The sequence below is a fragment of the Phaenicophaeus curvirostris genome, chromosome Z (genome assembly GCF_032191515.1).
Source record: "Phaenicophaeus curvirostris isolate KB17595 chromosome Z, BPBGC_Pcur_1.0, whole genome shotgun sequence".
Taxonomy (NCBI): Eukaryota; Metazoa; Chordata; class Aves; order Cuculiformes; family Cuculidae; genus Phaenicophaeus; species Phaenicophaeus curvirostris.
In genome coordinates this window covers 61,984,264-62,005,203 of record NC_091431.1, presented here as the reverse complement: position 1 = coordinate 62,005,203, position 20,940 = coordinate 61,984,264, and the positions used below count along the sequence as shown (strand labels likewise).

The 20,940-nt window shown below is 37.6% G+C and overlaps 1 protein-coding gene across 1 annotated transcript; it reads right to left on the bottom strand.

The window, feature by feature from the left end:
- Positions 1 to 722: 722 nt before the first annotated feature.
- On the bottom strand, positions 723 to 19,117 carry C9 (complement C9). Its single transcript, XM_069880521.1, has 11 exons — positions 18,992 to 19,117; positions 13,806 to 13,923; positions 13,017 to 13,164; positions 11,565 to 11,712; positions 9,700 to 9,838; positions 8,363 to 8,581; positions 6,018 to 6,258; positions 4,522 to 4,650; positions 2,220 to 2,398; positions 1,789 to 2,017; positions 723 to 936 (listed from the first exon to the last, which is right to left on the bottom strand). The coding sequence occupies exons 1-11, from the start codon at positions 19,075 to 19,077 to the stop codon at positions 776 to 778; spliced, it is 1,797 nt and encodes a 598-aa protein (XP_069736622.1). The 5' UTR covers positions 19,078 to 19,117; the 3' UTR covers positions 723 to 775.
- Between the last annotated feature and the right edge of the window lie 1,823 nt (positions 19,118 to 20,940).

Sequence of the window (20,940 nt, the reverse complement as noted above, 5' to 3'; positions counted from 1 at the left end):
TATGACTCTCATTTTTCTGGCTCTGTATCATATTGTTCTCTCAATTTCACTCTTCCATCTGTGGAATAACTTCTGGAATAAGTAGCTTTAACAGCCTGGAGATATGGAGCTGTAGGAAGCAGTCCATTTTTCTCTGAGGTAGGGCTAGAAGGCACATGGGTGCTGTTATAGCTTGCTGGCCATGCTTTCTTCAGGCATGAAAACTCTTACTGTCACATCCAAATGGCATGCAAGCTTCAAATGACAAAACAATACACCTCAACATTCCCTTAAAGTATTCTTTTCCCAACTATTTTCTTTTCCCGATTTCAAAACTGCTAGAACAGTAGCTTTGCTGGATTTAAACATTCTACCAATCAAGTAACAGAATTCAGACTCTTAAGTGGGCATTATATTTTGTTCTTGCAAAATATATCCTTTCCTCCTGACTAACATGTAAGTTTTTTGATGGAGAGTGTGACAGGAGATGAAATCTGGATTTTAGGAGTTCAATTCTTATGCAGAACTCCACTATACTCTTGAAATTCTGTGATGTAACATTACTTGCCACGACATTCAAATACAGATATAAACATTCACAAATTTGAGTCACAAGGTGGCCAGCTTTAAAACCTATATCAAGTCACAGATTTAAAAGAAACATGTACATGGACTTACCTTTCACTTCTTTAACTGCGTCACTGAAATGCCCTAAATATTGGCTGACCACGTATTCTAAACAGATATAACACATTAGTACTTGGAGAGACTGCTTACCGGGTTTTGAGCAACATCACTATTTGGCATCTCCACAGGGCCGTTTTTCAATGCTTTCTCCCTGGCATGGTCTGCCACCAGGTTCTGGTGTAGGATTATTACACTGACGAGTTCGAGTGCTTTCTCCATTGATGCAGGTGGACCAGGCACTCCAACAGCTCCAGCCTCCATCAGTGACAACTGGTATTAAGAAACCATATTAGGATTAGTCCAGCAGCTCTCTGTCTTCTGTGCAGTGACACAAGGATCAGTTAAAGCTATTTACTTGGTAGCTTTGAGGGTAGACAATGTAGACCATGATTCATTTCTCATGTTTTCAGTCACTGTGACTCTTCAGATCACTGCACCCTCCAGCACACATCCTATCACACAGCTTTGGCTTTTGAAAATGCCCATATCAGTGGCACTGCTTAAGAACCCAGATTTTTCAACATTTTTCACCCTAGGAAGCTGTGTTAACATCAAATTCTAAGGCCTATTTTGGGCACCTGTGCTTTAAACACTTAGCCACAGTGAATTAATTTACTGCACAATATTTTTTTTAATATTGTCACTTGTGGCATTGCATTCCTCTCTCTTCCTCTTGGTGCACCAGTCTAATACTAAGCCAGCACAGTGATTATGCAATGTTACCATGTGTTAGCAAACATAATGCTTTTGCAGAAAACTGAAGACAAAGTAGCTTATAATGTGGTGAGATTGTTTTTGTCTGAAATCTGCTTACTGTTACTGCTTATCATTACCATTCTTCAACAATGCTGCTGTTTACTTAAATGAACTCGAGTTATCATTCCAAGACATAACAATGTGTTTGGAAGAATGAACTGTAATGCAGAGTACTCTTTTTATAGAAAGAACCCAGTAACTTACCATGACTTCCACAGCATATACCCATGAGATCTGACAGTAAGACAGTAGTAGGTACAAGGGAGTACTATGACATCCTTCTGTCCTCATAAGGGCTCTTTTAGTCAGCATATCGTTCACAAAACCAAATACACTCGTTTTAGTCTACCTGGAGTATTTACTAACCGTTAACTAATGTAGATCTGGGAATCTGACACGCAATTCCCTTAAAGTAACTTGAGCACATGCATGTACAGGCTCCATCTAGCAGCACAAGGGTGCCTCCATTTTTGCAGGGTTCACATTTGCACACACTGTATTCAGTTATGTAGTCTTCAATTGCTCTTTCCAAATTTTGTTTCTTTATATATGCGTCTCTCATCTTAACTGGAACAAGAGTGTGTATCGGAGAAGGCTGTAGAAACAAAAAGCCCATACATAACAGAATTTTACTAAGTTCTGAATCCTTTTGATGTACCCCTCAGTAGAGTAAACATCTGAAGAAACAAGGTGAAGAAAATAACTCAAATTTTCCTCTAAATTTTGTGTCTCAACTCCATCTTAGAACAACAGCTTTCAAACTGTGAGAGCCACAGCTCTGAAGAAGTTGTACTTACCCGTTGCTGTATCACTACTGGAGCATCAACCAAAGACTTAGCCCACTGTATGTAATCCTCTACATCAACCATTTTGGATCCTCGCAGTAACATTTCTTTTATTTTAACTGAAAAGTCAATCTTCCCTCCATCAACTAACGAAAGAACATCATCAATGACATTATCATCCTTAAATTCTGCTGCAGAGAGAAAGAAGAGAGGATGAAGAATAAAGTTTAATGCCCATGAGGAACAGCTGTTCTTTTAGCACAAACTGTTCATCTCTGTAAAATGACCTTAGCAAAGAACCCTTCACTCACTGGTTGTGGTGGAATTCAACCTTTCTTTGCTCATACCTCTTAATTAGGATGAAACCTTCTATTTGGCAATTAAATTAGAAAACCTTTTATCTGAAAGGTAAAGAAGGGGTACAGCAAAATGAGAGCCATTATGGAAATCATAGCCAAAAATTATGAGTAATGCTACCGTATCACTGAAGCTGAACTAGGAAAGGGCAGGAATTGGAATAGCAGGAGCTTCTGCCTTTTAACTAAAATACTAGAACAGAGCACTGAAGATAATTGGCTCTTCTTTGCTGAAAAATAGATCATAGAATCATAGTATGGTATGGGTTGGAAAGGACTCTGAAGATCATCAGTTCCAGCTCTGCTGCCATGGGCAGGGACAACTTCCATTAGCCAGGTTGCTCAAAGCCTCATCCAACCTGGCCTGGAGCATCTCCAGGGCGGGGGCATCCACGACTGCTCTGGGCAACCTGTTCCAATGCCTCAACACCCTCACAGTAAAAGATTTCTTCTTAATACCTAATATAAATCTTCCCTCTTTCAGCTTAAAACTGTTGTCCCTTGTCCTCTCACTATACTCCCTGAGTAAGAGCACTCCACCCTTCATTTTTCCCCACCTTTTCTTACAGTCTCTCCTTAATCTCCTTGTCTTTTGCAATTCTTAGGTCATATGACAAAAGACTTATCTCCAGACACACAAAGAAGCAGACAGGAACTAAAACAGGCAGGGGAACACAAGCAGCACACTCGGAGAGAGGGAGCCCCTGCCCTGACTCCTCCCAGGCCTGTCCCAGCAGTGATATCAGACCCACAGGGTGTGGCTGAGGATTAGTCAACAGCAAGATGAGTCAATGGAAAAGCTGTCTGGATGCAAAGAAGGGCATTTTAGGATTATGCAAACGTAGATACTCATGGTATATTTAGGGAAGTGCCATTTAAGAGGTAGGGGGTACCAAAGTGGCTTTGGGAGGAATAAGCACAGGAAAATAGAGAGATAAAGGCAAAAAAAGGGGGCTGGATGCATATAGAGCAGTGGCTGATCAATGAGTTTGTCTGTTGTGTACTGTCCTTGATCTTTGCAGGCTGTCCTGGCCTACCATTAAATTCCATTTCTAACTATTTCACATCCCTGAGTGATGGGATCATTCTGTCTGTGTGTGCATGTATGGTGATCTGTGTGCCAGCAACTAGAGTTGGACAATGGCTGGTAGGGATCTGGTGTTTGTAGTGCCAATCACTGGAGCAAGTGAGGATACATCCATCAGTATGTGATCACTAGCAAATATCAAGCCAGACTAACTGAATAACAGAGCAAGTGACTTGGGAGCCAATTAACAAAGTGGCTGTTGGTCAGGCTGTCATATCATTTCTAGACTGAAGCAACAGGAGGAGTTGGCTACTGGAGTTATCAAGGGTTCTAGGCCAAACACTGGAAAGACCTTAAGGCACTGGGGTTGACTGAGGGCTGTTTGCATGTGAGTGTGTCTGTGTGAGGCAGCTGGAGACAAAGGAATCCGAGGGCCAGTTGCTGTGTAGAATGACCACCTAAGGCTAGTGGCTATGCTGTCTGGTAAGAACATCTGCTCTAGATGACCCTGCTTGAGCAGAAGATTTGGAGGCCTCCAGATGGCCCTTTCAATCTCAAGTGTTCTGTGATTCTGTGGTATTTCCCACTAAAAGACTTTCACCCTGATCAGATGGAGAGAACGGAATGAATCCATTGGTGCTGTTTGTGTTTGCCTGAATGCTGTGCTTCTGTCTATGTTGATTTGTGTAGCCAACAATGCATGTATGTCTGTGTTATGTAAGTGTGTGTGTGTGCGCGCGTGTGTGTACTGTGAACACATACTCAGCGTGGCTTGAGTTGGGAGCATGGAAGTACAGCAGCCTTGCCTCTACTCATTAATTGGATTTGCCCTTTCCATAACACCAATAACTATATTGATAATGTAAGGGGAAGAAATTGGTATCATCTTTCTTTAAGCAAAAGATACTATGTAAGACAAGGATATACTTACAGTGGTCCTTCATATGAATCTTTTCACATTTACCACTATCAATATTAACATTGGCATGTAAGTTTTTATATGCAATATTGGCATCTAGGTGATAGCCGAGGCATCTTTTTACATCTTCTACAGTGATACCTGGAAGTGGAAATAATTTGAGGGAACGAATAACCATAAATAATGTAATATTATTATTATTGGAGAATAAATTTCAGGGCTATTGGAAATATTTATGGCTTTCTTCTTCTTATGTACCTTCTAATTTTTCTCTTCTGTGAAATGAACATGAGGGTGATTGTATTTGAAGTGACTGCACAGAGGCAGTGATTAGGAATCACTTCAGTGATCTGAAGTGATTAGGAAAGCACCAAAACTCTCCAAAAGCTGATTTCTATTTTCATTGATCTGGCTGACAGCAGGTGTCACTCTAGGGACCACTCTTTCCATATATTGTATTATAATTTTGCCATTCTCAGCTGTTTATCATTTGCTGGTTTTATGTGCTAAATTATTCAATCCTCAGTCTCTCCCTCCCAGCCTCAAACATGATTCTCCACTCTTTCCCCCCATAAAGTTAGTTAAGGCCACTAATCTCATGCCAGTACTCTATTCCTGTAAACTCTAGAACTCCTCTATCCACAACTGCCTCCAACTCTTCCTTTCTAATTTTTAAGTTCAAACATAAAGTTTGGAACTTCACTTTTGTGTTCATAAAGAATTTTGCATAAGATTAGCACTTAAAGAAAAAACTAGCACTATAATTTCCAGATGCTGAATGGGGTAATAGTAGGATAGATAAGTAACATCTTTGTCCTATGTCCCATTGCATAGGAACATCTGCTAGAAATATTGTTAGTGTCGCATGCAGCAGATACTTATTTTCAAATCTCCAAAATCAATGTGAGAATTGCCTTTTCTAATTGTATTCTAGAATGATCACTTTAATCCACTGCAAAAGTACATATATCTGAACTGCAGGGAGAATTAAATTGCTACTTTCCAAGGAAAATTCCACAGTAGATGTTAAAGACTATAAAAATGGTTTCAACACATTCAAGTGCACCATGTGATTTCTAGAAAGTTCTTCGATTTATTCCTTGGTTTATTTTGCCACCACTGTACTCCTACACCGATTGTACCACAAGAAGTGGTACAACTAGCAAATTGGATTTAAGGATTAGGCAGATTTTCTATGCTTTGAGGATTTGTTATGAATCATTTCACATCAATTAGTATTGTTAATATTTTGAAGAGGTTTGTTTAAGATTTTTTTTTTCCCCTCAGTTATGCACTTAAAAGACACGCTTCAAATAAAAGTTACAAAGACCAACTCTCATCTCTATTAAGCTCGTGCAATTCTGCAATGTCTCTGGTGTACAAGCAGCACACACTGAACTGTGCTGTTCTCTGTAGAGCTCCATATAAATCTACTCTCATTTGTCTTTTTGCATGACTGAAGACTTGGTGATAATCTGCATACCGTAGCAAGCCAACAGAATCCATACCTAGTCGAGACATAGCGTAATTATCCAGCACGTACACAAGTTCATATTTTCCTCCTACGGTTCCAGAGACAGCATAGTGAGTTCCATAATCTTCTAGGAATTTGAAATATTCCCCCTTATCATATTCAGCAGGCAAAGAGTTTAGATTGTCAATGAAACTATCTGTGAGACGGACATTACGACTCCGCATTTGGAATCTTCCCAGCTGAATCTTTCCTTTTACATGCAGAAAGGTTTGATTCTGAATATAGAGGGAAGAAAGGAGATGTGTTCACTATTCTGGTATGCAAGACAACAGGAAAATCTGTTCTGATTTACTTATAAAGAAACTGAAGAACTTTTAAACATGGTGTTCAATTAAATATGGTATTGGAAGAGGGACAAACTTGTTTAATTCAAATTTAAAGTTCTCAAATTTAAAGTTCTCCAATTTAAACTGAGGAAGCAGCAAGAGATCTGTATCGCTTCAGTTCTTTCAGTTTTGCAGAACACTCCCCTTACTAATTTCAACAAGTCCTTTGTGATCTATTTGACATCAAGGTCTTCTCGTTATATGCAATTATCTACCAGAAGGGCCTTTCTGATTTTTGTAACATTGAAAAGTAATTCCATATGGATTAACAGATAACAGGAGCTGCCCACTGAGGACAGCTGGAGTTTTGTCTTTGCTTACAGTCAGAGCAGAACTAAGTTCTCTTTTTTTTTTTTTTTAATCACTTCTGTGTTATTCTCAGGCTGTCAGAAGGAAGGGCACAACTTCAATTAAAAAAAAACCAAACAAAAAAACCCAACCAACCCAAAATTACATCATAAAATGAAAACTAATCAGGAAACAACCCCATTAAGGCATTTGACCCATACATACATTCTAAATCTAGGCTTATTGACTGGTACTTTTGTAAATTATGCTGCATATAGTTTTATCTCAACATCTAAACTAGGACCTAGCTGCTGCCCATAACATATGACATCTTAAGAAACAGTTGCACCTAAGACCTAGGCAAACACACACCTTCCAAACCTCATTATTATCTGTGGGACTCTGGTGACTCCCTTAGCAGTGGTGTCTCATAGGAGGTATATAAAAGCAATTTAGCAACTGACCATCACACTAACTGGCACCACTTAAAAGATCTTAAACTGCTGGCTCAGATGCTGCTTAGGACTAGCAGAAATCTTTAGGCATCTAAATGTCTGTGAGGAAATTTTTATAGAATCATTGGCTTGTTTAGGTTGGAAGAGACCCTTAAGGTCATTGTAAGTGTGAATATTCCTTTCATTCAGTATATACAAAATCCCTTACTCTCCTTATGTTCCCCAGGCTACTCCTGGCTTTAACTTGCAGGTGAGCTCTGAAGAGTTCTCGACCGAAAGATTGAATTAGTTGAGGCAGATCCGCTCTTCCTTGCATGTGGTGCAATTCAGCACTACAGAGTTGATGTACCTTGTACTTGATGGCATGTTGCAAGCACAGACTTTGGTGTATATTGTGAGAAAGGTTATATATGACCTGGTCACTTAATTCTACTGGCTCCCAGCTGGGCTAGGCCACAGTGTCTAGCATGTCTAGTATCATTTTTTGTGGTCTCTCTCTCTGACATCATTAGATATTAAGGCAACATCTTTACTAGAAAATAATATGGGATAGGGGTATTTTGTATCAAAGGGCAGGTAGAGAGGTATGGCCTGTGTGCAACCCCAAAATAGGCTTGCTTTCTTCAGAGTGCCTAGTGTGAACATACCCTTCCAACATGCTACAGAGCACCACAGTATGAGCGTTGCTTATAACAGTCTGAGAGCTGAGACAGAGCAAAATCAGCAGTGTGCTACTAAAACTATGGATTATCATGTATGTGCTAGTGCTAATGACTGTGCCTCTTAGCCTAGGATAGTTTATTAGTACAGACATACTTGAACAGCTAAGATCTGACCTTTCAATTGTTATTCAACATTTTGATTTTGTGTTTACCTAGTGTAGGCCTACTCAGGGGCAGTTTTTATTCCAGGATTTGACCTAATTTGCCCACACTGCATGAGATCAGAGCTGTTCCCTAACCAAGATGCGATCATACATTTTTGACCCTTTCTAACATCGAGCCCCTATTAAAGATGAAGGTGGTTGCTAATTAAGGTTAAACAGTGGGAAAAATTACATTTGGTTACAATTTGGCCAGGTCTGAAATCCTAACCTTTCTATTGCTAGTATTTCATTTTTGTGAATAAATGACAAAAAAGCAGCAGGCAACTAGAATACTTAGAAAGATTAATATTGCACTATTTTAACACTGTAAATTTTACTGTGGGTCAAACTATTACATTAAACCCTTTAGCTTGATTAAACTTACCCTTTCTGTGGAGCTTTTCAAGATAGAACTTAAACTTGAATTCTTGCTATAGTGATACTTGAAGTTTCCTCCTGTAACATTTTTATTATTTCCTTCGGTAGGTGTGTATTTCAGAGACAGGTCAACATTGAAGTATTTTTGTTTTTCTATGTAAACCTCTTTTAACATTTTTACACGATCATGGTAGAACATAGATGTGAAGGTTTTGTCTGCTTTTGTCTTGCAAAAGACAATGAAAAGTTGGTATGAGAAAACAAAACAGGTAGTGATAAAAAAAATCTACATAGTACCTTAAACTTGAATGTTTTATGTAGCATAGGAACATATTTTCTTAAAGCTCTTTTTTATTTTAAAAGAAATCAAATGGAAATACTACTTCATCCCCAAACCACCTCACATAGAACAGATCAGTGGTTCAAAACTAAACAGAAAACTGCAGTGACAATATTTCAGTGAGTGTTAAATTGCATTACGTAGCACTGACAAAGTAATCTATGTGTGTCAACAGTTCCTTTATAGGTAATGAGCAGTAGTTTCCAGACCCTTTCTAGAATACAGGCAAGGTTTGTTAACAGGTCCTGATATCTATAAGTTTGCTTTCTTTTCTTACAACAGACAATAGCTAATTCAGAATATCTATTTCAGTGCTGTTTATTTTTGCATACGCTAGCAGAACACAGAATTTTCATAACTGAAAATGGTTTTGCTTCAAAATCAAGTATGAGCAATCTCTGGGATGCATTTACTCATTTTGTGCAGGATCTGTCATTATTCTATGAAGTTCCTGCCTATAGTGATAGGCAATGCATTTGGTAAGCAAAATAACTGCTTAATTTCCGAAATACACATGATGTTTTTAAGATCACTAAATTTTTTTTGAGTTCAAACTTCACTGGAAGTCATTGTCTGAAACTCAAAAGCCTATTAAATTGTTTTTTTTTTTAATCAGCAGGACAGAGAAAGTCAACACTGAGTAGCAAAGCCAAGCAGGATTACATTATCATAATATTATTCCTGACTTTTTATCAGTGTCTTTTGTGTGTCCTTGAAAAAGTAGCTTGACTGCTGTTCTTCCCAGCAAACGAACTTCTCTTGTTGATTTCATCCACTCATATTATAAACATTGCAGAAAGATACTTTCATTTACTAGGCACAGGTGCAACAATGAACATGTGGTGAAACTGAACTTAACTGCTAAAACAAATGATAACCTGTTTCCCTCTGGAATTTCTCAAAATTTTGATGTTAAAAAGCTGCTGTTGCCTGACTCAGGATATGCTGAGTCTTTCATTATTCAATTAAATATACACTAGTTTGCACAGGAGACTTATACTTACATCATAAGTGAGAACACCCACATTCCATGGCTTGCGGTAGTATGTCCGAGTGTTTCCATCACGTACCCTTTCACAAAGACCATTGAAAAAGTCATTATCAAATGGGCTGGCCATTGGCTGCATTCCTAAAACATTGATTCTACAAGAGAAATATAGGAGAAGTTACATTTCAAAAAAAGGAAGTGTTAGCACTCATAGCCTGTAGACAGTAGTACTATGACTGGAAAAGCAAGATTCTGTAAGAGTTAGAGACTATATTTCTGGAACTGAATGTTGCTTTGTCCACAGCAGCTTGCTTTATCTCTTGTGGTCCTCTCATCTGTATAATGTAGATAACATTCATCTTTTAAAAACAATTTATTGCTGTGTATGAGAAATAAACAAATAAAAGAATCACAGAATCACAGAATCACAGAATAACCAGGTTGGAAGAGACCCACCGGATCACCGAGTCCAACCGTTAAAAGAGAGATATTAAACATCAAACACAGTGAGAACCTTAGGAATAAAAGAATTTCATCTTGACCAATGTATTTGTGTTCCGTATATGTTTAAAAAGGACATCTCAACAGCTACTTTTAACTTGTTTTTTTTCCACAACTTATATTAGGAGGTTTGCTGGTATGAACTTTGGTATTGCGTATACAAGAAACATCAAATATGTAAAAGGAATATACAGCTACTCCTAGCATTGTCTTTTGTCCCAGGGTGTGACCTGGTGGAGTAATAGAATTCCTTGGAGCAGAGGAGAAGAAATCTGAACCACTACAAACCCAGAGAAGTGGGTGTATAGATCTGTGGATCAACATACCGATGTGCAAAAGGTACTTCCAAAAATAAGTGCTTCTTGGAGGTTTCTGTATCTTTTTTTTTTCTCCTTTCTACAGCTCTTTCATAGATTCTAATCTTTTCAGTATTTCCAATATTTAGGTCTTATACATGTCTAGATACCTATCCAAATGTAGAAAGTGGTTATATATTCATCAATATCTCCATCAGGCTGCACATCTACATAACATTTTCTCATGGAAGACTTTATTCATGGATTATAATGGAAATAATAAAGAAGCTACTTCTAAAAATGTCTAAGTACCTGGCTTACTTCCCCATGCTATAAGGGCAGAGTATTTTTTCTCTTGTGCAGCAATACAGCAAAATTAAATATGAAGTATGCATCCTTTGCATTTAAACACAAGGTGGTGCTGTAGTACACATTTAATTGTTACAGTTTGGATTGCTGCTTTCTAACTCGATTTGTAGACAATGTGTCACACTTCCTACTTGAAAGTAAGAAATTCAACAGAGTATGAGAATAGAAAGATTAATTTTTGATTTAGATTAATGAGGAAGGCTCCTGCAAACATCAAAGATCTGGGAAGTGGAGAATGCAATACTGGAAAAAAGCTGCAGGCTGTGTTGTTACAGTAAGGCATCCCGTTGTATAAATTATACATAAATTATACATTTTGTTCCATTTAGACATCCTTATTAGTAAGGCATAATAATTGGGAATGACTAATTCATTACAAAATATCACTTGAAACATATCTATATATCTTTAAGATATACACTTAAATAATAGGTATTGTGAATACGTTCATGCAACTTCTACATATGATTTTGTGTATTAACATAAAAATTGATTTACACTATCTGTATAAATATTTTATCCTCCCAAAGTATACAACCCCCCCAGTAATTAGATGTTCTTCCAAAAGCTTTATAGCATTTCTGAATACAAATGTGAACACCATTCAGACTGCACTTTTGGGAATGTCATTGTGCCCCAGAGTTTTCATCTGGCTTTGGAGACAGTTGTAGGCTCTTCAAAAAACCCAGTACTAAAGTGCCCTTCATTTACGTACCCTTGCCCTGCAGTCCTACCAACTTCAGACACATCGATATCATAGTTACGGCATGGTGATCGTGGGTCAGATTCACAGTTATCTTCGTCAGAAAAGTCTCCACAGTCATTATCTCCGTTACACACAAGTTGTCGCTTTATACATCGACCTAATCAAAGAATAAAACATTGAGTGAATTCTTTTTCTTCCTCCCAAGATGGACTTTAAATGACAATCCCAGCTACTTTTTGTTGAGATCTTATTGTCGCAAGAATTTAAGTCTTATACCCTGCCTCCTTCAAATACCTCCTCCCACTATATTTACTTATGGGCTTACTAGGATGGCTAAGAAAAGTAAATGATAGGAAAACTGCTGTCATTTGGAGAAAGTTGAAAGTTGTTACTTCCTGTGATTAGTTACTTCCTGTGATTAGTTCTAAATTAATCTTTAATAATTACTCTTTTTTTCTTAATTTTTTATTAATAGAATACAGGAAAACATTAATTCAATATCAACAAAGAATCATTTCTAAATTGTTTAATTGTTGCTATTTGGACTATATTATTTGGTCAGTATAGTGTCCAGAACTATAGGGATTTGTGTTCTTAAGCAACAGGGAACTAGCAATTCTCTTGAGGTTGCATTATCACAGGTTTTATAAAGACTGATGTTTTTTCTACAGGATTTAAAGATTTGGGATAATTTTAGCCTTAGTATAATAAGACAACACTTGTTGGTATCAACTGCCTCACCTGTAAGTGCCACAAAATGTCTGTGAACTAGTAATTAAACACATATTTTCTAATTTTAATTTCTCTACAGCCATTTCACAGTATTTGAGATAAAGACAAAACCGACAATGTTAACTTCGCCTATCTTATTTTGATTTATGATGAATCCTGAATATTACATTAATTCATTTATCACATATATATTACTTCACAAATTTAAATCTTCATTTGTATCTAGAGGCATTCTGATCTCCTCCAGCTACCACCTATCATGCTACTTTGGTCATTAACCTTCCCCATATATTTTGTTAACATTCTTTCAGTCCCAGTTTTTCCCAGTGATTTTTCATAAAACTTAATGATTCTGTAGCAGATAGAGCAGTTAGAAGAAAGTACATTCAACTTATGAACATGGAGTAGAAATTATAAGAGAAGAATGTAAACTACATGGAAATTACAATGGGAGATGAAAGTGCCCCTTCTCAAGCATTGTTCATGCTGTGGTTTTGTCATTGTGGCTTTGGAACCTACCTATCTACACGCTGGGGACTCTCTTTCAGCCCTAGCAATAAAGCATTACTTAAGAAAATCATCCCCAGCTAGGAAAACACTGAAGCATATATCTCTTTTTTGAATGTATTTTGTCTTCAATGGAAACTTATTTAAATTCTTCACAGAACTAAACAAACATGGTTTCCTGAGTTATTGCATAACTCACTATGGCAGAAACCCAAAACCTACCAGAATTGCACTGGAAGTCAGTACCACAGTCTCGTTCTGATTCTTCGGGACAGACTTGGCTGGTTTTACAGCTTTGTGTATCTCCTAAGGTCTCCAGGCATGGTCTTCCACCAAACTGTCCGAATCGTTCAATACTTCTAGAGCGAAACTTAAAGGATAAATAATACCATTAACATAATTAGAGAAAAGAGAGAATTATCAGAACTGAAAGATTTCCAGCTGAACTTAGAAATTCTCAAAATAAAGCATCCTTGGTGAAATTTTTGGGGAAAATCCATAGGCAATGTTCACAGAGTAAAAAATTCTGCAGGAACATTGAATTAATAGTAATGTCTTAGCAAGCATGTAGAGATGCTTGATTTTCACTGCTTTTATTATTTTCAATCCATGGAGAAAATCAGTCGTATGTCTTTTGTATGTTTTCCATTCTTTCATTATTATGAAGTCTCATAAGAAGACTTCCACTAAGAAAATAAAAATCTACTTAGAAAAAAATGCTTTTTATTTCAAAAGGAAAATTAAAAAGTAATATTCTTAACAGAAACACCCACATGGCCAAAATAGTTAATTTCCACCAACAAAATATTTTGAATAAGAATGCTTGACCAATTTTGTACATCTGGATGTAGTCTTCTCTTACAACTTCAAATCTGAAATGATTATGGGTTTCATCAAGTCATAAACATACAATATTAGAATTGCAATCGGATATTTTTCTCTAACCAACGGCAGACAGATAATGTCCCATGAGTTGTGGCCTTGGAAGAAAGACTTCCAGCTATAGCTTACCCTTTGATAGGTGCATGGGTCACAGGGCCCCCATGCACTCCAGCTGCTCAGTTTACAATCTATTGGAGATGGAACATTCAGTTCTCCTGTTTCCCCGTAGAAAGCATTTCCCGAAGAGCTGTCAAACAAAACATTCCAGTATAGTCCTGGGCAGAACACTAAAATCACATGTGACTTCATATTTTAACTATACACCAATACTTTTGAAGCATCTTAAAGCTGTTTTCTACTTTAGTTTCATAGCACAATCTGGTACTTGCATGTAAACAGCTGCCTAATCTTAAATAATTTAGTGGCTTAAAAGTATACTAAAAAACTCTGTTTCCATTTTTTAGATCTTTGTGTGTTCTCCTGCTTTTCTGGTAGTTCATGTTATTGAAGTGAATCAAATTAAATACACAGGGAACATTTGCAGTTAGGCTGTGTTCCCGATACTTAAAGCTGAAGACAAAGGCACAGCAGCACATCTCAAACACATGTAGCACTTCAATATTTGTCTTTGTGATATTTTAACTTATCAAACTTAATGAGGTTGCCCTTAAGCCTAGAGACAAATTTTAATGCTAACTTACATAGTTGGAAAACTCCCCCAACTGTTTAACTATGTAAATATTCTTCAGCTTCCCAGCTTGAATATTTTGCCGGCTGGGCCTATATTTTCTAGAGTGACTCTTCACTTTGGTGCCCGGTTTTAAATTCCATGAAAGTCCTAGTTCTTAGTAAGTGATAGGCCATCTATTTATAGAATTTGAGTTTCTTTAAAGCACCCACAGTTAGACATTAAAATCAGATGAACTGTAGGATGACTTGCTAATTAAAAAAAACCAAAGCCAATAGTTTGCTGGTGACTTTATCCTCACAGGTAACAATGCTGGGAAGCAGAATTATGGAGGAGCATTGAAGTTTAATTTGCCTGGTTTTCTCTGTAATTTGTTTTGATTTGGCCTTACATGCTGAGTATTTATCCACTGCAAAGCAGTTCTACACCCCTCCAGGTTAATGTCATTGCCTCTGCTGTGCAATGGGACCTTCTTTGCTGAGCCCACCTAGCTGGCAGCCCTGCAACTCCCGTAGTGTGATGTATGGACTTCTGTTGCAAGCAGGGCCTTGCCATCCACTCTTTGACCCCTTCTCTCATAGAAGTATGTCAGAAATCTGAATCAATATAACCTGATTCCACAAGACTGACAAAGCTACGGTTTAGATAGGGAAAATAAACCAGTTGGTTCAGATTTCTGGTGCTGTTTATTGTATGTTCTGGTTACATATATAATGAATGAGTTGTTATTGAGACACTAAATCAACCTGTATCTCTTCCCAGCTATTGAACAGCTCAGGGATCACAGGGTTGTTGTGCAACCTTTTATACACTCGGCTGACCCTGACTGGCTTTATGCCCCACACTTTCCACTGTCACACACATCAGCAGTAAACACACTCCCACTGTCTTGCCTGCTGTTCCTAAACAACTCTTTTCCCAGAAGTCTCCTGACTTTAAGGTAGGGCCTGTAGTAAATGGATCCTCAGCTGAGGATGTTTGTTTTAACACATAGCATTCTGAAAAAAAAAGGGAAATAGCAAAAACTACAAATATGCCAAATGTCTAAGGACAGCAGAAATGAAAGAAAAAATTAAGAACTCTTTCTATACAATAGCAGCTTCCCAAACTCTTAGCTGGTAGGGAAGTGTTTGACTGGCACCAGGAATCGGAGTACCTGATAGATTATACTAGATCAAATCTTGTGAAAAATCCATTTTACACTAAATTCCCTTTCACTAATTCTCTGGTGGAGTCTGAGCACTTAAATCAATAACCCACACTTTGGTGGCTCAAAGTGCTGGAAACTTCATTGATGGTATTGAATACCTGCTTTCTTCTTAAACATTTTTGTGCGCATCCTTTGATTATCACTACCAGGAAGAAAGTAAGACATCAGCTGTCTCTTTGTTCTGACCCAGAAAGAATGTGATTAGATTAACCATGCCACTTTTAACCAGAGCTTTTTCTTCTACTTTCATATGCTCAACTAGAGGCCACCTTTCTTTCTCCAGTGCTACAGATCCCAAAACACTGTGCAAAGTGTGTGAATTTCAAATATTGACTAAGCATGCATACTTACATACATCAGAATGATACTTCAGCCTGGGCACAGATGCATATTTTTGAGATTACAATTCCATCTGAAGATTTATTGCAGTCATGCTTACTCTGTGTTATATTACGGTTTTTAACTCAAAAATAAGAAAGAAAAAGAAACAGGTATACTGCACCTCTTATAAACTTCTACAAAAAAAGACTAAGTTAAGTTCTAGAAGGTTGTTATATAGGAGTTGGAGGCACCATGCAGAAGTTGCTTCAGGGGAAATGCCATCTATATATAGAAGGCCAACTGCATCCTGGGTTGCATCAAAAGAAGCATGGTTAGCAGGTTGAGGGAGGGGATTCTGTCCCTCTACTCTGGCCAAACAACACCTGGAATGCTGTGTTCAGTTCTGGGGCCCTCAGCACAGGAGGGACATGCACCTTTTGGAGCAGGTCCAGAGGAGACCACAAAAAATGATCAAAGGCCTGGAACACCTCACCCATAAAGACAGGCTGAGAGAGTAGGTGTTGTTCAGCTTGCAGAAGAGAAGACTCCAAGGAGACCTTATTGCCACCTATTTAAAGGGAGTTTATAAGAAAGATGGGGAAAATGTTTGTAGTAGGGCCTGCAGCCATAGGACAAGGGGTAATGATTTTAAGCTAAAAGAAGGGAAGTTTAGGGCAATGAAATACTGGAACAGGTTGCCCAGAGAGGTGGTAGATGCCCTACCCTTGGAAACATTCAAGGTCAGGTTGGATGGGGCTCTGAGCAACCTGATTTAGTTGTAGATATCACTGCTCACTACTGGGGCATTGGACTAGAAGACGTTTAAATATCCCTTCCAAATGAAATCATTCTATGATCTGATAAATACATATATGTATATAAAGCTTTACCAGGAGAACAATTGAACACCAGAATAGGTTAGTCAGAGAAATGGTAGATTGTCCCTCACTGGAAATATTCAAGACTACTTAACAGAACCTGTGCATAACCTAATCTAAGGCCCCGCTTTGAACAGCACAGTGTACAAGATCTCCAGAAGTCCCTTCCAACCTGAACTTCTCAATGAATTCTACAATTCTATGAAATTCTGGAAAGTTGTAATGTATTTGCAGCTTGATGCAGCCCTTCAGCCCCTTGCTGCTTGCAGGCAGCAAGAACAAACCATGAAAAGCAGCATCTAGGAAGAGTGCCTAGAGAAGCAATCAGACTCATGGTAGTTCAGATCCTAATGAATCTCCTCAAACTTCCTACTAGTCGTTATTTTAAATTTAAAAAGAAAATTCCAGTGAGTAAAAGCTGAGTTGAACATTTCAATGTAAATGGAAGTCTTGCCACTGTCTGCAAACCGTAACTGATGATAGTATTTGAGTTTACTTTCAGGTGGCACAGGTTTTCATGTAATCCCAACAGAGAAGCTTTTGCAAGACTATTTGTTGAGTGATGTACACACACTCAAGTCCCCTCTAGGTTAGTGAACAAAGTTCACATGAATTGCTGCAGCTCCAGCTTCAAAGTTTTGGATTTAATTGAGGTTAGAGAATAATGAGAAAAAAAAAATCAGATAAATCTCATTGCAAATGAGTCTCAGAGTCTGAAACACCAACAACACATCCACTATCCAGAATGATCTGGATATTCAGAAGTTACACATATGGAAAGAGTATTTTATTCAACAATGCTGTTTAGGAAAAAAAAAGTATTAGAAAAATTGACAAGCCTTTCACATCCACATTACATCTGAGCAGAAAGGGTTACTGAAACACACACTAAAACAGGAGATATTAAGTCTCACAACTTAAGTATGAGAGGTAAAAGCAGTTCAGCTGCTGAAGAATGTGACTGAAGGTGGCAGTTGTGAGCAAGAACTTCAGAGACAAGTGTGGAAATTGAAAAAACTTCTATGCTGTTCTGTTATTGGGAAGGTTTGAAGGAGAGAGAAGTGCTCTTTGGAAAGGAAAAGCCATTTTGCAATCAGTACAGAAAATTGCTTGCAGCTTGTCTTGAAATACCATACAGTGTACAGCCACAGGTCATACAGCTTTCATGATTTGTTGTTGGTCAGTACTTCAGAATACAGAGCTGTTCAGTTCATTAGTTATAAAACTGATGACTCAAATAAAAGTCTTGGTTTGACAATCAGCACAAAGCAAGAAACAAGGCATGGCTTTCTTAAAGTTGGAGAGATGGTAGCACCACATAAGGGCATAATTTTGCCAACTGGAGTTGCTAGTACCATCATCAACTGTCATAGTCTCTGTTAGGATGTGAAGTCAAGTTGCTGGCGCACACTGCCTGCCATGAACTCTCTGCAATAGTATTTTCTGGCTGCATTGTTTCTAACAGAATATGTCAAACCTATTCTGTACCTGGATGTGAGTGCCTAAATAATAACAACCATCAAAACATAAGGAGATAAGGAAGCATTAACTCTTATAGTTTTGAAATCTGCTTTTGAAAGTCTGTTCAAGTACTTCAGCAGTCATTCTCAGGGCTAGACACATGCACAAGAGGCACAAACTGCAATTTAAGTCAAAGCAGATGGATCCCAATTTATTCCTAATGTGCATATTTCTATTATGAGACACATTCTCTCACCACTTTTTACTGACCATTCTCATAGATGACAGACTATTTCTGGTAGTGTAGCTCTTTGGTTGTTTTAAAATGATATTTTTGTGGAGACTAAGCATTTAGTTCTTCTAGTGATATAGTGAAAAAACTCCAAAGGCTATATTTCAAAGGACTTGGAAACAGACAGATTAAGAAACTTTAAACAGCAACAGAATTGCTGTCAGCATAAAATCATGCATCTTCAGAAAGAAACAGTTTAAGATTAGATTTTATTTTCACACTCAGTATGCAATATAAAACACCTACCTCCCTCCATGAACATAGCTTCAACATCTATCAGTGTTCAACACCGATATATATCCAAAAAAACCAGATAAACCATTTATATTTCACTCCTTGAAGTAGTTTCCTTTTTCACTGGATATCTGTGCAAGCTGCCATTAGAAATTTCTGCACTGGAGGTTTATGCTCTGTGTTGAAGAAACAAAACTGTAGAGACAGCAGCAGAAGACCAATGACACTCACCTTCTGCCTTCCCCCAAAAGTGAGGCAGCCACCTCTAAATTGCATAGTAAGGCTATAAGCCGCAGAATAACATGCATGCTTCTCATTTTGTAGCTGAACAGAGAAGAATTGCCATGACCCAATTTGTAATTTCTTTATTTGTTCATTTTGTTATTTATTACCAAGAGAACAAACAAAAAGCAGTTTCCTGAGGAATGCCAGTTACTGGCCAAAACTGATTTATGGTAAATGCTCTAAAGTCCACTTTTCAGAAAATTCCAGTTTTTCCTGCGTGGAGACTGGGAAATAGTGTAAAGTAGTTTCAAGATTAAAAACAATCCACTTTTGTTTACTAGTACCTTTTAAATATGGGAAAGACATTTTCTGTTTAGGTATAAGAACAGTTAACTTCCCAGTAAAAAGATGTCATAACAGTGACTCATGTAAGGAACAAATAGTTTCTAAAGCAGAGCTGTTTACAAGAGCAGATTCAGCGTCTAGCATCTTCGGAGTCTTCATTTGGAGTACTAGAGAAATAAAGTCCCAAGATTCCTTTTTCTTTCCCTCCTAGCCAATATAGAACACCACACGATTTTATGCTCCATCAAAACCACAAAAAACTCTTTTAGCTTTCACTCTGTCACCAAAATCCAAACCACAAGCTAGCTTTCTATAAGGGCATTCCTATTCAGTAGTTTGCTGTAATCCAGATTTAAGTCATCATGTGTTGGACAGTCACAAGAACAGAACTGACTCATAAATAATTCTTAACTGCTAAACAGCAGGTTAAGTATTTCAATGGAAGCTTAAAATAATTATCTAGTATAAGGATAATCGAAATTACCATGGGTAAGTTAAAAACCCAAACAAACAACTTACCTTTAATTTTTTATGTTCCTCCCTTTTTGTGGCAGGGAGAGGGGAGAGTATGGAATAGGGCAAGCATTATTTTCCCCTTATTCGGTCCTTAATTTTGGATAATTTCATTTAGAGGAACTTAAATATGATGCCAAACCAGTCCATTTTGATAAATCCAGTTGCATGAAACTCATTTGTTGAGTATTGCAAGACAAACACTTGCAATATTCTATTGTTTCATGAAATCTGCTTCAATTGATGATATATAAAACACTACAGTTCATGATTCTTTAAGACAAAGACTAAACCAGAATAAGCAGCTATTTAAAATAAGTTAGCAGACCATCAAGCATCTTTGGCCAGCCTGTAAGAGGTCCTGTTAACCAGCTTTTAGTGATTCTCCTGACAGCTGTTTCAAAACCCCAGCACAGCAAGACTGGTAATTTTAGCCTGAGCAAGATAACAGTCACTTAAATACTTAACTCAAATGCTGGTAAACACAATTCTCCACTCAATCACCAATACAGTAATTTTTTTTTTTTAGTTCCAATGGTATTTGAGTATGAAATTACATGATGCCATGCAGCCGAAAAAATAAAGTCACTCCTTCCCACTGCAGTGATTTTCTGTGAAACACTGCAAGTCCTATATTTCAAGCTGTATACCAGCAGCCTTCCATGAGTTGTTTTCAATCCCTTAACCATACCAATCAAATGGCATTAGAAGTAAGCAAGTGAGCACTTTTTCTATTTACTCAGTGATATATCAGGCTGATAGGTCACAGGTCTGTCTCCAATATTAAAGGCTAATCTAAACCAGTAGCTTTCTAACAGATTTATTCTTTTTCACTACCTGCACTACAGCTGAAAATCTGTTCTGAATGTGAGCTAAATGTTCTAGTTTAGTTTTACCAGCATTAGTTTAGACCTTCTGCAAATCTGTAATAGACAAATTAATCAAATTTCTGAATGCAATGCAATTTAAGTACCTAGCTTTCTCAGTCCTGCAGAAGGGAGTAAGAAAGCATCTTTAGGAGAAGCAAATTCAGACTGAGCAGATAATGAGATGAGCTTCTAGGGGAAGTTTACTAAGTCAGCTGAGGATTTTTTTTT